The 12,762-nt window shown below is 40.3% G+C and overlaps 1 protein-coding gene across 2 annotated transcripts in view; it reads right to left on the bottom strand.

The window, feature by feature from the left end:
- CTNND2 (catenin delta 2) overlaps nt 1-12,762 on the bottom strand; it is a gene marked incomplete at its 3' end in the record, with an annotated part of 926,199 nt that overhangs the window by 53,564 nt on the left and 859,873 nt on the right. For both annotated transcript variants that reach the window (XM_082837425.1, XM_082837426.1), the window contains one exon: nt 272-482. In XM_082837425.1, the coding sequence (XP_082693551.1) occupies nt 272-482 (211 nt within the window). The remainder of the gene's footprint in view (nt 1-271; nt 483-12,762) is intronic.

Below are 12,762 nucleotides of genomic sequence, written 5' to 3'. Positions count from 1 at the left end.
CTGGATTGTCAAGCCTATCTTACTAACATCCCAGGACTCACCAAGTCATGAGTTATTTATCAAATCAAAATTATTAGTAAGATCAGCTTTCCTTGTGTGGGGGGAAACTGGAAGACTGGAAACCATCTGCTGTTTCTCCTGATTATCAGACACCAGAGTGCTTCCCAGTGACATTCAGTGGTGTTACCCATACCCAGGGGATGCTGGGCACACTTAGAACCGATTCTACCAATACCAATTCTCTGTGATAGGGAGTCACCATCTGACTTACTTGTCTCCTTTGCTTTTGGAGATGCCGACCAACTTCTCGATGCCGCCGGCGTCCCGTAAGGCCTTGGCGTTCTCCATGTTCTTGGTGATGACCTCGTGCAGGGTGCAGCACACGGCTGTCACCGTGTCGTCCGACATGGCCTTGCTCGCCGCGTTGCTGCTGTTATTCCCGCCTGGAAGCCGATGGACCAGGTCTCGCATGGCGTATTTGCCTTTGGAAAAGAAAACGAAGGGAAGAGTTGAAATGTGGTCAAAACCGAGGAAGAGTGTGGAGGGAGAGGTGCAGACGGGGGTGAAAAAGAGAACACAAGAGGCCACGTTAATGCAGTGTTGTCTGTTCCCCATTACTGATTATTCTTTATGGGGTAACCATGGACACATACACAGAGAATATGGTATTTCTTCACAGCAAATGTACGGACTTTTGGTGCTGGACGGATGGACAAGTTATTTCATGCCTCTGAGCCTCAGCTTTTTAAATTGCGAAGCAAGAATAATGGTACCTCCCTTACAAGGCTGTTGCGAAGAAATGTGTGGGAAGCACTTAACACACAGTGATGACTCTGGACTCAGAACTCAGTAGAAGTTAGCAATCAGTGGGTTCCTGCTTGCTATTCACAGAAGTCAGGAAAACATAGGGTAATTCTAACATAACCTCAAGAATGCCTTGACGGGAGCTATGTTGGGACTTCTATTGTTTAACAAATAAGAGTCAAAACACAAAAATGTATGTATATATGACATCTGCATTCTGGTCCCTATAAAGCAAAGAGAAACATTTAAAGTGGGGAGAGAAACTTTACAAACGATATATAAAACTAGGTGTCCTTTGAACTAGGGTAACTGGATGATCGATCTGTCTCTCTGATGGGATTTTATTGAATGGTTCTACCATATAACATTTACTAATTTGACATGTTTTACTTCCCGTGGAAAAAATAAGACAAAATGCAACTTTGCTTCCTTAATTCACTTTATCATTATTAATCATGCTACTCCCCATGATAGAGGTACTTATAATGACATCTTTATGGAATACTTTTAGTTTACAAAGCCATTTAGGCATTACCAATAACCCTGCAAGACAATTAATTCATCCCACCTGCAGCTTCCAGTTCTGTTCCATTAATTTACTTCTGGAACTAAGTAAAGGAATGCCTGTAGCAAAGTTGCCTGTTCCTAAATTTTTCAGGTGGAATCGGCATGTGTCCAAAGTTAAATTCCTGTCTTGCCTCCCATCCCCCAATTAGACATATTTAGGCAGCTCCTAAAAGCCATTTAAATATTTTTCCTCCTTATAGGTCTCTAAAGGATAACTTCCTTTGCTGTTTAATTCTCTGGCACGTGGTGCTTGGGGGGCAGGAAATGGAACCATGGAAGGAGGCAATGACATCTTAATTCCAGGCAGTAATAAATAAAACATAAGACTTCGTAATTTTGGTATCTGCTTTTATCCTATGTTTAGGTGGCTTATTTTAGCTTGGATGAAAAAAAAAATGCTGATGTCTAAATTACCAAAATAGGAAAGTGTCTTCATTCACTTGACAACAGCTGAGAAGTGTCTGACAAAAATGGTTTGCCTGAAAACCCCCAAATGTAGCATATTTATTTTCCAATGACAGCACTTAAAACAGGTTGGAGAAGATCCTCTGTACACGATAGTCCTCTGAGCACCTGGCTTTACCTACTCATCATTAAATCACACTCAGCTCGGGCTACGAGTTTAGTTGAGCTCAGCAGGCTGGCGACTTTATCATTAACCCCGCACAAACCACTGCCAGACCAACTTGAATTCACAGAAGTGAGAAGATGGGCGCATTCTTTATCAGGGAAGTGATGGAGGAAGGAAGTAGCAAACTCTCTCAATCCTTGTGCATACAGGGGCATCCCCACTCCTGAATGAGCACAGAAGACTGGTTGTGTGGCCTTGCACATCATCAACATTGAAAGCAAAAATGAGGAGAGGGAGAGGATTAGGCTAGAGCATTTTTTTTTTTAGTTTTTGTTATCATCATTTAAAAAATTACAGGTTTCCCTGGTGGCGCAGTGGTTGACAATCTGCCTGCCAATGCAGGGGACACGGGTTCGAGCCCTGGTCTGGGAAGATCTCACATGCTGCGGAGCAACTAGGCCCGTGAGCCACAACTACTGAGCCTGCGCGTCTGAAGCCTACGCTCCGCAACAAGAGAGGCCGCGATAGCGAGAGGCCCGTGCACCGCGATGAAGAGTGGCCCCCATTTGCCGCAACTAGAGAAAGCCCTTGCACAGAAACGAAGACCCAACACAGCCATAAATAAATAAATAAAAATTTAAAAATTACAACAGACTTGAAAGTGTGGTTTCATCTTACACAGCTTCCCAACCCGTGAGCCCTGAATGAGAAGCAAGGTGTCCCCATGATGTTCAAGGGGCAGGAGCCACCGCGTTCCCCAGAGCAGCCTCTTCGACTTGCCCCAGTGTGCTGGACGAATACTGTCGAATGTGCTCCCCAGTGTGGAAAACGGCAGGAGTCACTGCCATATATATATGGGCACAGGGACATCAAGGGCTCAGCTCCCCATATATATATGGGCACAGGGACATCAAGGGCTCAGCAGTGCTTTGGGAGGCTATGAGGGTGCAGAGGAAGAGAGCAGAAGTGTACAGGCCTCACTCTGTGGATGAGCCTGCCAGGAAACAGAGGAGCTTCCTGTCTTAGAACGGGTGCCGCCAACCACTGCAGACTGAAGACCCCTCCCCCTCCCTCTGCATTTAACTTCAGTTAAAAATAAGTAAATAATATGACACAGCCTAACATCACAGAGCGACTCATACTGATCATACCACCTAGCAGGTGACTAATATTTCAGGACAAGAGCAAGGAACTTGTGACTACAAAGACCTGGCCCTGAGGGGATCAGGAAAAGAAGAGCAGCCATGATGGAGAGTCCTCAGACAAGGCTTCGAGCCCAGTGAAACGGTGGTGGTAACGCAGGGGAAGAGGATTCAGAAATTTCTAGCGGGGATAATGAGGTGGGTAGCGGAAACCAAGTGAATTCAGAAACTTAATAATAATGGACACGTTGGATTTCTATTTTATTTTTCCACACAAAAGAAAACATGCTCAGCAATTCCCTGGTGGTCCAGCGGTTAGGACTTGGTGCTTTCACTGCCGGGGCCTGGGTTCAATCCCTGATCAGGGAACTTACATCCTACAAGCCGCACGGTACGGCCAAAAAAAAAAAAAAAAAAAAGAAAAACATGCACAACTAGTAAACATCATATGGGAGAGACAAACTGGTCATCAGGTTCAAAAGACACTTAGATTGGGGAAAACAAAGTGAATACCTTGCCACCATTGGGAACCAAGGTGCTTTCCATTATCCACTCTCACTGGCATCACATGTTACAAAAGAAAAGCATGTTGCTCCGAGATTCAGACAGATGCTCCCTGAGATGAAAACAAAACAAAAACAACTCCACCACCACCACCAACTAAAGGTCACTCTGTCTTGCTCAAATTCTCAACAGAGATGAATCCTCGGGCCATTTCTTTGAAGTTACTTAGTCTCTCATGAAAACAACTTTATCCTTGACATGTGTAATACTGATATGAGATGACTACTGGACATATGACAATTGTGTAAAAAAAAAACTACTGTTCCTATCAGTGACAGACTAACTGTAACCTTGTAACTTTCCTACCCTTCCTGCCCTGTGTGTGGGCAGGCGTGTTTGTAAATTACAATTAAAAACTATTTTCTCTTTATGGTTCTTTTTGGGGTCTTCTGTTCAGAGTTGGTGGGCATGTGGAGGCTTGTGGATGGACTCAGGGGACCTAACAAACTGTGTTGCCCTAGAGCGGTGCTCCTTGCTGAGCTCCTGTACACATAAGACCTGGTAGGAATTTCACGATGAGGTAACAGAGCTTTGCTCTCGCTGACTGTGCCTGTTTCCGTTTCTATTTCAGCACTCAGCCTATTCCTGGTATTGATTTGCGCACTACCCCTTGGTTTCTCCACTGGTGGGGGCAGTATGAGTAGTGAGTGGTTTTATGGGCTAACCACCTGTGATCTTGAGTCCTTTCCTAAACTGATTGTATATCACTCTGGATTGTTCATATGGTCCTCTGTATAGCTGGTCTTTGTGATGCACTATGGTAAACTCAAATCTCTCAAACCAACGTTAGAGGAAAGAGGTTAAAAAAAAAATGTCAGCCGAGAACAGCCCTGGATCAGGAATATAACAACTCCTTTGTCTCTGAGGTCTTAGTGCATCTTTGGCTTCCCTGTTTCTGGAGATGCTAAAACTGACCTGTGAGTTTTTGCTGAGTTGCTCTAAACTAATTTTTTTTCTTCCATTTTTTATGGTGGCAAAATACACATAATAAAAATGTATCATCTTATCTACTTTTAAGTGTACAGTTCAGTGATATTGATTAAATTCATATTGTTGTGCAACCGTCACCACCATGTATCTCCAGAACTCTTTTCATCTTGCAAAACTACAATTCTATTAAACTCTATTAAACCATTAGACAATAACTCCCCACCCCCATCCATTAACAACCAACGTGCTACTTTCCATCTCTATGATTTTGACAACTCTTAAGTATCTTATATAAGTGGAACCATACAGTGTGTCTTTATTTTGCTCAGCAATAATGTCTTCAAGGCTCATTCATATTGTAGAATATATCAGACTATCCCTTTTTTTTTTTTTAAAGTCTGGATAATACTCCCCTGTATGCATGTACCACATTCTGCTTATCCATTCATCTGTTGGTGGACACTTGGGTTGCTTCCTTATTTCAGTTATTGTGAACGATGCTACTATGAACAGAGGTGTACAAATATCCTTTCTCTTTTGATTTATGTGTCTTTGGATCTAAAGTGAGTCTCTTGTAGATAGCATATAGTTGGATCATTTTTTTTTTCTTTCTTTCCATTCTGCCAATCTCTGACTTTCGATTGGAGAGTTTAACCCCTCTATATTTAAAATAATTATTGTAAGGAGGGACTTAACTTGTATTATTTTGCTATTTGTTTTCTACATGCCTTGTAGCTTTTCTGGTCCCTTATTTCTTACATTACTCTCTCCTTTGTGTTTGATTCTGTTTGCAGTGAAATGTTTTAACCTCCTCATTTCCTTTTGTGTATATTCTGTAACTATTCTACTTGTGGTTACCATGTGGATTACATTTAATGTCCTAAAGTTATAACACTCCAATTTAAATTTATACCAGTTTAAGTTCAATAATGTACAGAAACTCTCCTCGTTTATAGTTCCAGCCCCAACCCTTTCAATTATGGATATCACAAAACTACATCTCTATATGTTGTGTCCAAAAACATAAAATGGTAACTTTTTTAATGCATCACTTTCTTAAAGTATGTAGAAAACAAAACATGGAGTTGTAAGCCAAAGGTACAATAATACTAGCTTTTAGACTAATAATTTTTAAAAATGCATTATTCTCTTGAATCATGTAAAAAACAAAAAAAGTGGAGTTACAAACTGTTTTTACAATAAGACTAGCTTTTATAATTACCCAGTGTTTTAAAGTCTTTGTCTAGCACTTCTGCCACTTACTCTTTCTCAGGGAAGTTTCTGTTGGTTCACTTTTTTCCTTGGAAAGGGCTATACTTCCCTGTTTCTTTGTATCCACTGTGATTTTGTTGTTGTTGGAAACTGGACACTGCAATCTAACCACATAGCAACCCTGGAATTCAGATTCCTCCCCTTGTGCCGGTTTGCTGGGTTTTGTTTTTAATTGCTGTAGGATGTCTGTGTGCTGAGGTGTAAACTGAAGGTCTCTGCAGGTCTTTTCTGAACCTGTGCCTTTCCTTGGGCCTCCATGGTGACTTTCTAATTTCCCTCACATACACATTTGCTTTTGAACATCCTCATCTTTAATATCTGGCTCCCAAAAGGGGAAAAAGAGAACAATGAAGGGGGAGGGAAGGGCACCAGCTCTTTAAGTTCCCTGGAAGTCATTTCAGCTGGAGGGGGAGGGGTTTTCGACAACTGGGGGCCTCTGTGTCTGCAACTCCATGATCAGTAGCAACAATCTGAACACAGAGTGCCCAATATTTGGAGGACGGATCCCTTATTGCCCACCCTAGCTCCCACCAGCTGCATACAAGTTCCCCATGAACACGTGTATAGTTGCCTGCCAAGGGCTGGGTGTGAGAATGGGTAGCTGTTACTGTGCTAAGAGCTGAAGATGACCAAAATTAACCATAATTCACCGTCCAAGCTTTCCTCTAACAGGTGCAAGCCTTCATTAGACTCCAGAGTTCCGAAATAGTTACACTGGACAGATTCTGCCAGCGAGACTGCTGTGTGTGTGCGGGGGACAGATTCCTGGGTTTCCTACCCACCATCTTCCAGAATCTTCTCTCCACACTGAATTTACATTGCTCAGTGGTTGAAGATGTAAAAGTGAGGCACTGATTTCCTTGTGACTGTGTGTCTACGCGTAAATGTGAAAAGAGCCTTTCTCTCCTTTGCCAAAGGAAAGTTGTTAGCCCTTACCAAGGGTCAGCAGCACGGTGCTCTGTGGACGGCCACAGTTCTTTCTGCAATGCGGCGAGCTCCTTTTTCTCTTTCCTTTCTCTTTTTGTCAATGTTTGGAGCTTAATGTTTCATAAAAATCTACCACTTTAAGGACATTTATAGGAACAGTTTATCACAAAAGGGGAGAAAACATATGCAAAAAATCTATATTTTAAGACTGGTTTATGTGGCTTTCCAACCAAAGAGGTGAGGCATTCAAGACGGTAGTATTTGGTTATTGAAAGAGTTTGAATGCTTGTTTACATGGGAAAGTTCTGAACAAAACAGCAATTACTTTCTGTCTTTAGGCATTAAGAACTTATATCTTGTGTCTCCTAACAGCTATTTTTATAAAAATTCATTTAATTAATTTTTTTATACAGCAGGTTCTTACTAGTTATCTATTTTATACATATTAGCGTATACATGTCAATCCCAATCTCCCAATTCATCACACCACCACCACCACCCCCGCTTCCCCCCTTGGTGTCCATACATTTGTTCTCTACATCTGTGTCTCTATTTCTGCCTTGCAAACCGGTTCATCTGTACCTTTTTTCTAGATTCCACATATATGTGTTAATATACGGTATTTGTTTTTCTCTTTCTGACTGACTTCATTCTGTATGACAGTCTCTAGGTCCATCCACGTCTCTACAAATGACCCAATTTCGTTCCTTTTTATGGCTGAGTAATATTCCATTGTATATATGTACCACATCTCCTTTACCCATTCGTCTGTCAATGGGCATTTAGGTGGCTTCCATGACCTGGCTATTGTAAATAGTGCTGCAACAAACATTGGGGTGCATGTGTCGTTTGGAATTATGGTTTTCTCTGGGTATATGCCTAGTAGTGGGATTGTTGGGTCATATGGTAGTTCTGTTTTTAGTGTTTTGAGGAACCTCCATACTGTTCTCCATAGTGGCTGTATCAATTTACATTCCCGCCAACAGTGCAAGAGGGTTCCCTTTTCTCCACACCCTCTCCAGCATCTGTTGTTTGTAGATTTTCTGATGATGCCCATTCTAACTGGTGTGAGGTGATACCTCATTGTAGTTTTGATTTGCATTTGTCTAGTAATTAGTGATGTTGAGCAGCTTTTCATGTGCCTCCTGGCCATCTGTATGTCTTCTTTGGAGAAATGTCTATTTAGATCTTCTGCCCATTTTTTGATTGGGCTGTTTGTTTTTTTAATATTGAGCTGCACTGATAGCTCTTTTTGAAATTGCCTTCTCCAAATCTACACCCCAGAGTCAAACTAATAAAACTTTAAAAAAATGTCTTTTATATCTAAACTGTCCCTGGCATTTCCCTGACTGCTGCTGGGTAACATCAAAGAGTTTTCTTCATCACCTTATGAAATAAGGGATGCTAGAAATAATTAGGAATGTTTGGCATTCTGCAAGTTTTTGTTTGGTTTATTACTGTTGTAAGAGCTGTCCTATTTATCAAGCCTTCAGTAAAAAAAAGACCTGGCAAATGAAAAAAGGAGAAACTCAACCTCCTTAGTGATGACAAGTCTTAGGATGATACTTCAGCAGTTATGAACACTTTGGTTCTGTTAGAAACATGCTCCTTTTCATGTTAAAGAATGGCACAGTAATGGCCAATAAAAGAAAGATTCCATTTTTAGGTTTAAAAGAGCCTTTTCAGTTGGTGGGAATCCTAACACACTCTTTATGGAATAAATTAAAAGATCCTGGAGAGTTTTCATTACCCTCACTGTCCGTAATATACACTTACTGTAATGGTAGTCACTGACTAACTTCTCGCAAAACTAAACTTGTCTCAAGTTTGATATTGTTGTTTGTAATGAATAAATAATCAGAGCAATTCAGCCTTATCATCAACAGGTGGTTTCTGATTTTCTCCCACACTCTCCTAAAGACCCTGCCAGAACCACAGATCAATAATTAGATCTGAAAAAAAAAAGGTCTGGGGCTTCCCTGGTGGTGTAGTGGTTGAGAATCTGCCTGCCAATGCAGGGGACACGGGTTCGAGCCCTGGTCTGGGAAGATCCCATATGCCGCGGAGCAACTGGGCCCGTGAGCCACAACTACTGAACCTATGCTCCGCAACAAGAGAGGCCGCGATAGTGAGAGGCCCGCGCACCGCGATGAAGAGTGGCCCCCGTTTGCCACAACTAGAGAAAGCCCTCGCACAGAAACGAAGACCCAACACAGCCATAAATAAATAAATAAATATAATCAAACTGATGAGTTCCAACCCTGGCTCAGCTGCCTGCTTGGCCTTGGAGAGTTTGCCTAGTGTCTAAAAATAATAGTAATAATAATTAGGTCTGTTGGAAGAAACATCAAAAGAGCCTGATCAAAGAACTCTAATGGGTACCGTTAACACTTGATACAATAGAAAATAGGCTCTTGGTTACAGACACTCCTGTAAAGCTGAACTCCTCGAAACAAATGAACATCTTTCAGACTACCAAGGGATTGAGTCAGGGTTCCAGAACTCATTCACTTTGAGAATCTGGACTTCAAACTAACCCAAGATCAAGAGAACAAGGATTAATTACTTAGAGTAAATGACACAAATTTAGTTGTGGTTCATGTTCTATTTTGAATTGGGCTTATTATAAAATCCTTCTTTCTACTTCCTCTTTCTTTAATGCTTGATTTAACAGGTTATGTGTATAAAAACTAGATTAAACGTTCTTTAAATGGAATCTTGTTCTAATTAATTCTTCAGAATTCAGAAAAAATCTCTTGAAAATTTGTAAAGTAGATAAGTTATCAGGAAAAGTTAATAATAATAATAATCCTTTTAGTATAACAACATATGTTGAGTGGTCCTGTCTATACAGCTTAAAACAATAGTTAAATCATATAAAAATGCCTTGACTAGCCTGTTTACCTTCTTTGACCATAGGTTTTTTATAGATTGAACTAGAATCTGTCCCCCTTTCTACTAGAACATAATTGAAAAAAATAAAATCTGTACCCATGACCATGCCAGAGATGTCACATATAAAGGCAAATATCATTTAATTAGGCGTGACAAGGCCATTAAAAACAAGTAGATTTAATATGTGGGATTGAGGTCTACAGTATCCTCCTAGGACACTGGTTTGGCTCATGTATGGCTTAAGGAATCCTAGCCTACAGGCAGCATGGCCAGGAGTACTGAAAAGTTGGAGCTCAGAGAAATGGAATAATCCCTGAGTTACAGGTAGTGGAGGTGAAGACTGGCAGAAATGCCTCGGCCACTGCTGTGTCATTGATCCCAGTAGATGAGGTGAAAGGGAATAAACTATTTCTGCTACATAAAGGAAACAAAATTACAGACCTAGGATCTACAAACAAAACAAAAGTTAACTCTCAAGATTTATTATCACATAGGTCTAGTTTTGATAACCATGCACAGAGGTCTTTGTGAATGAATCCACACTGCTTGAGATACCTACATCTGTACAACTGGTCAACCATCAAATTAATGGTCCCAAATCAGAAAACTGCTAAACCACAAACATCGGTGGTTAAATCTGCATTGTAGGGGCAGAACTTCAACATCGGAGAGATCAAGAAGGAAAACTGGTACCTTGTTCTGACTCCATCATGACTGTCTACACATCATGTGCTCATCACAATCCAGAATCAGGAAGACAGAACAAAACAAGAAACCAGCTCAGGGAAACAAATCCAAAACAGAGAAAGGAAAAGAAACACGGGATCGCCCTTCGATCCCTAATCCCAATTAATGAATCTTTCAGTAATTCTCTAGCAGCTGCTGACTTTCGAATCAACTTCATCTCTGTTGTTTGCAACGCTGATATGTGACGGACGGTATGATTATCTTGTGAGAAAACTGCTGTTTGCCCACCATGAATGGACTAAATGTGACCTTACAAACCATGGTAAATTTGTGCTTTTCTACTTTAAATGTGGAAGGCTGGTTTTTCTCAAGTCTGGATCCCTTGCAACAATTTGTTAGTAAAAATCCCTTTCTCTTGATGCTTTTGTCTGTATGTTTTTATTTCTCAGATTGGAAAATGGGTGTGACAACACTGACCCTCTGGTTTCATCACGCCTGCCCCTTTTTCCCAAAATGGGACCTGTTTGTCTCTACATCTGCCTCTTTGCTCCTGCCAGATTAGAATCAATATCTAATGAAATGCATTGATTTTTTTTTAAAAGTGAACCTTCTTTTATGTATCTGCTAGCTGCTTTAATTAACGATTTATCCAAATAGAAAGAGAGAGGAAAAGTCATAGTAAGAAGGGATCAGCTGGAGTCAAGGAATCAGTCAGTGGTTACTGTGGGTAGAGCTTGAGACAAATTCTGGAAGAAACACTAAAGTTCCTTATGCTTTTTTCTAATAACTATGATTTGGAAAAAACAAGCACAGCCTTTTAACACACATCAAAATCTATTTCACATGCCAAAATTGGTAAGCAGTTGGTCTGAGAAAATGATGCAATCAGTAACTCTACCCTCTGAATAGAAATAATGTCGAGTAAAGCAAATCTTATAGATTTGTGGTGTATGGTGTGCATTTCTTTCAAGAGTTACCATCTCCAAATAAATAACCTACTCCATCTGTTTGGAAGACAAGAGGAATTGTATTTTTTAGCACCTTGAGATCTTATGCAGAGGATTTCACTGAATTAGGCTCTGAGAAATTCTCACATTGTTGAAATGTCAAGAAGTAAGGTAATGAGTAGGAATACGGACAAGAAGGTGGCTAAGATATGCATACATAATTTGTAGAAGAATCACTCTAAAAATAAAAACCACAGTTAATTAACAGGAGGTTTGCTGAAGCACCTTTTTGAACTAGAAATAAATTGATTTTTGAGAAATACTGAAAATGAGGCAAGTAACTGGTATAATACATTTTAACAAGATTTAAATAATTTGATTAAATATTAAGCATGATAGCAAAAAAATTATTACCTCAATTCATTGCCTCATTTTAAAAGCAGAAAGGAAGTAGAGGTGAAAATTTAAACACTGATTCTAGCTTCAGGGGAGAAACCTAGGAAGGCTTTTTATTTTTAGGTCAAGATTTCTGTCTAACAAAGATCCAAGAACTCTCCTAGGGTGAAAATTTCAGACAATAGCGTGTCTGAGACAAGATGAGGTCAGTATTTCTGTAAGAAAAGCTTGTTTTCAGGAATAGAACCTCTGGCCTGATATTAGCACATTGGGATAAGAGTAATGCATTGATTAATGCAAGTAGCCTAATGAAGAATTCTAACATTGCATTCCCAAGTTCTTGCTTTCTCAAATTGATCTACCCCTCTGCCAAAATAAAAGAGTTTCAATAAAGGGCACAAAGGGCTACTACTCATAGATTACATTAGAGAGTGGTTGAATTTTTTCAAGAATAGTCACATCTATTTCAGTTTCTACTTTGTATCTCCCTAGGGCTATAGAAAAGGCAGATACAATTTCCAATTTGTATAGAAGACAACTGCAGCCCAAAGTGATTAAATGATGTGTGTAAGGCTGCAGAGCTGACTGTATCCTGGCTTTGGTATCTTTCCATGAGTCTCTTGGCCAGAAACGCCTCTCTCCAACCAACCCTCCTCACTCCCTCCTCTGAACTTTTTTTCACAGGTATAATCTGTACCACCTGTATGACACCTACCCCGTAACTCATTTATTCAGTTGCTCTATAGACATTCACTGAAGTTTCCTCTAGTTAGCTTATATATGTAATTGATCTTTCCAACAATAATATAAACCAAGAACAGGATGACATCTAATAACCTTACGTTTATTGATAAATGAATAAACAATTTACATCAGCTCTTTGACTACACAATGTAACCACAGGACTTTGATGGGAATTCATTCACATTTATCCTGCTGTTGTTACCTACCTCTGTGACAGATCCCTGGAACTCTAGTTCTACAGGATGCTGTATTCTAAAAAGGGTTTCACTGTAGCATATGTGTGGGAAATGCTGTGTCTGATGCTTAACGCAGAAAT

Source organism: Leucopleurus acutus, assembly GCF_964270905.1.
Source record: "Leucopleurus acutus genome assembly, chromosome: 3".
Classification (NCBI taxonomy): Eukaryota; Metazoa; Chordata; class Mammalia; order Artiodactyla; family Delphinidae; genus Leucopleurus; species Leucopleurus acutus.
This window is presented reverse-complemented; position numbering and strand designations above follow the sequence as displayed.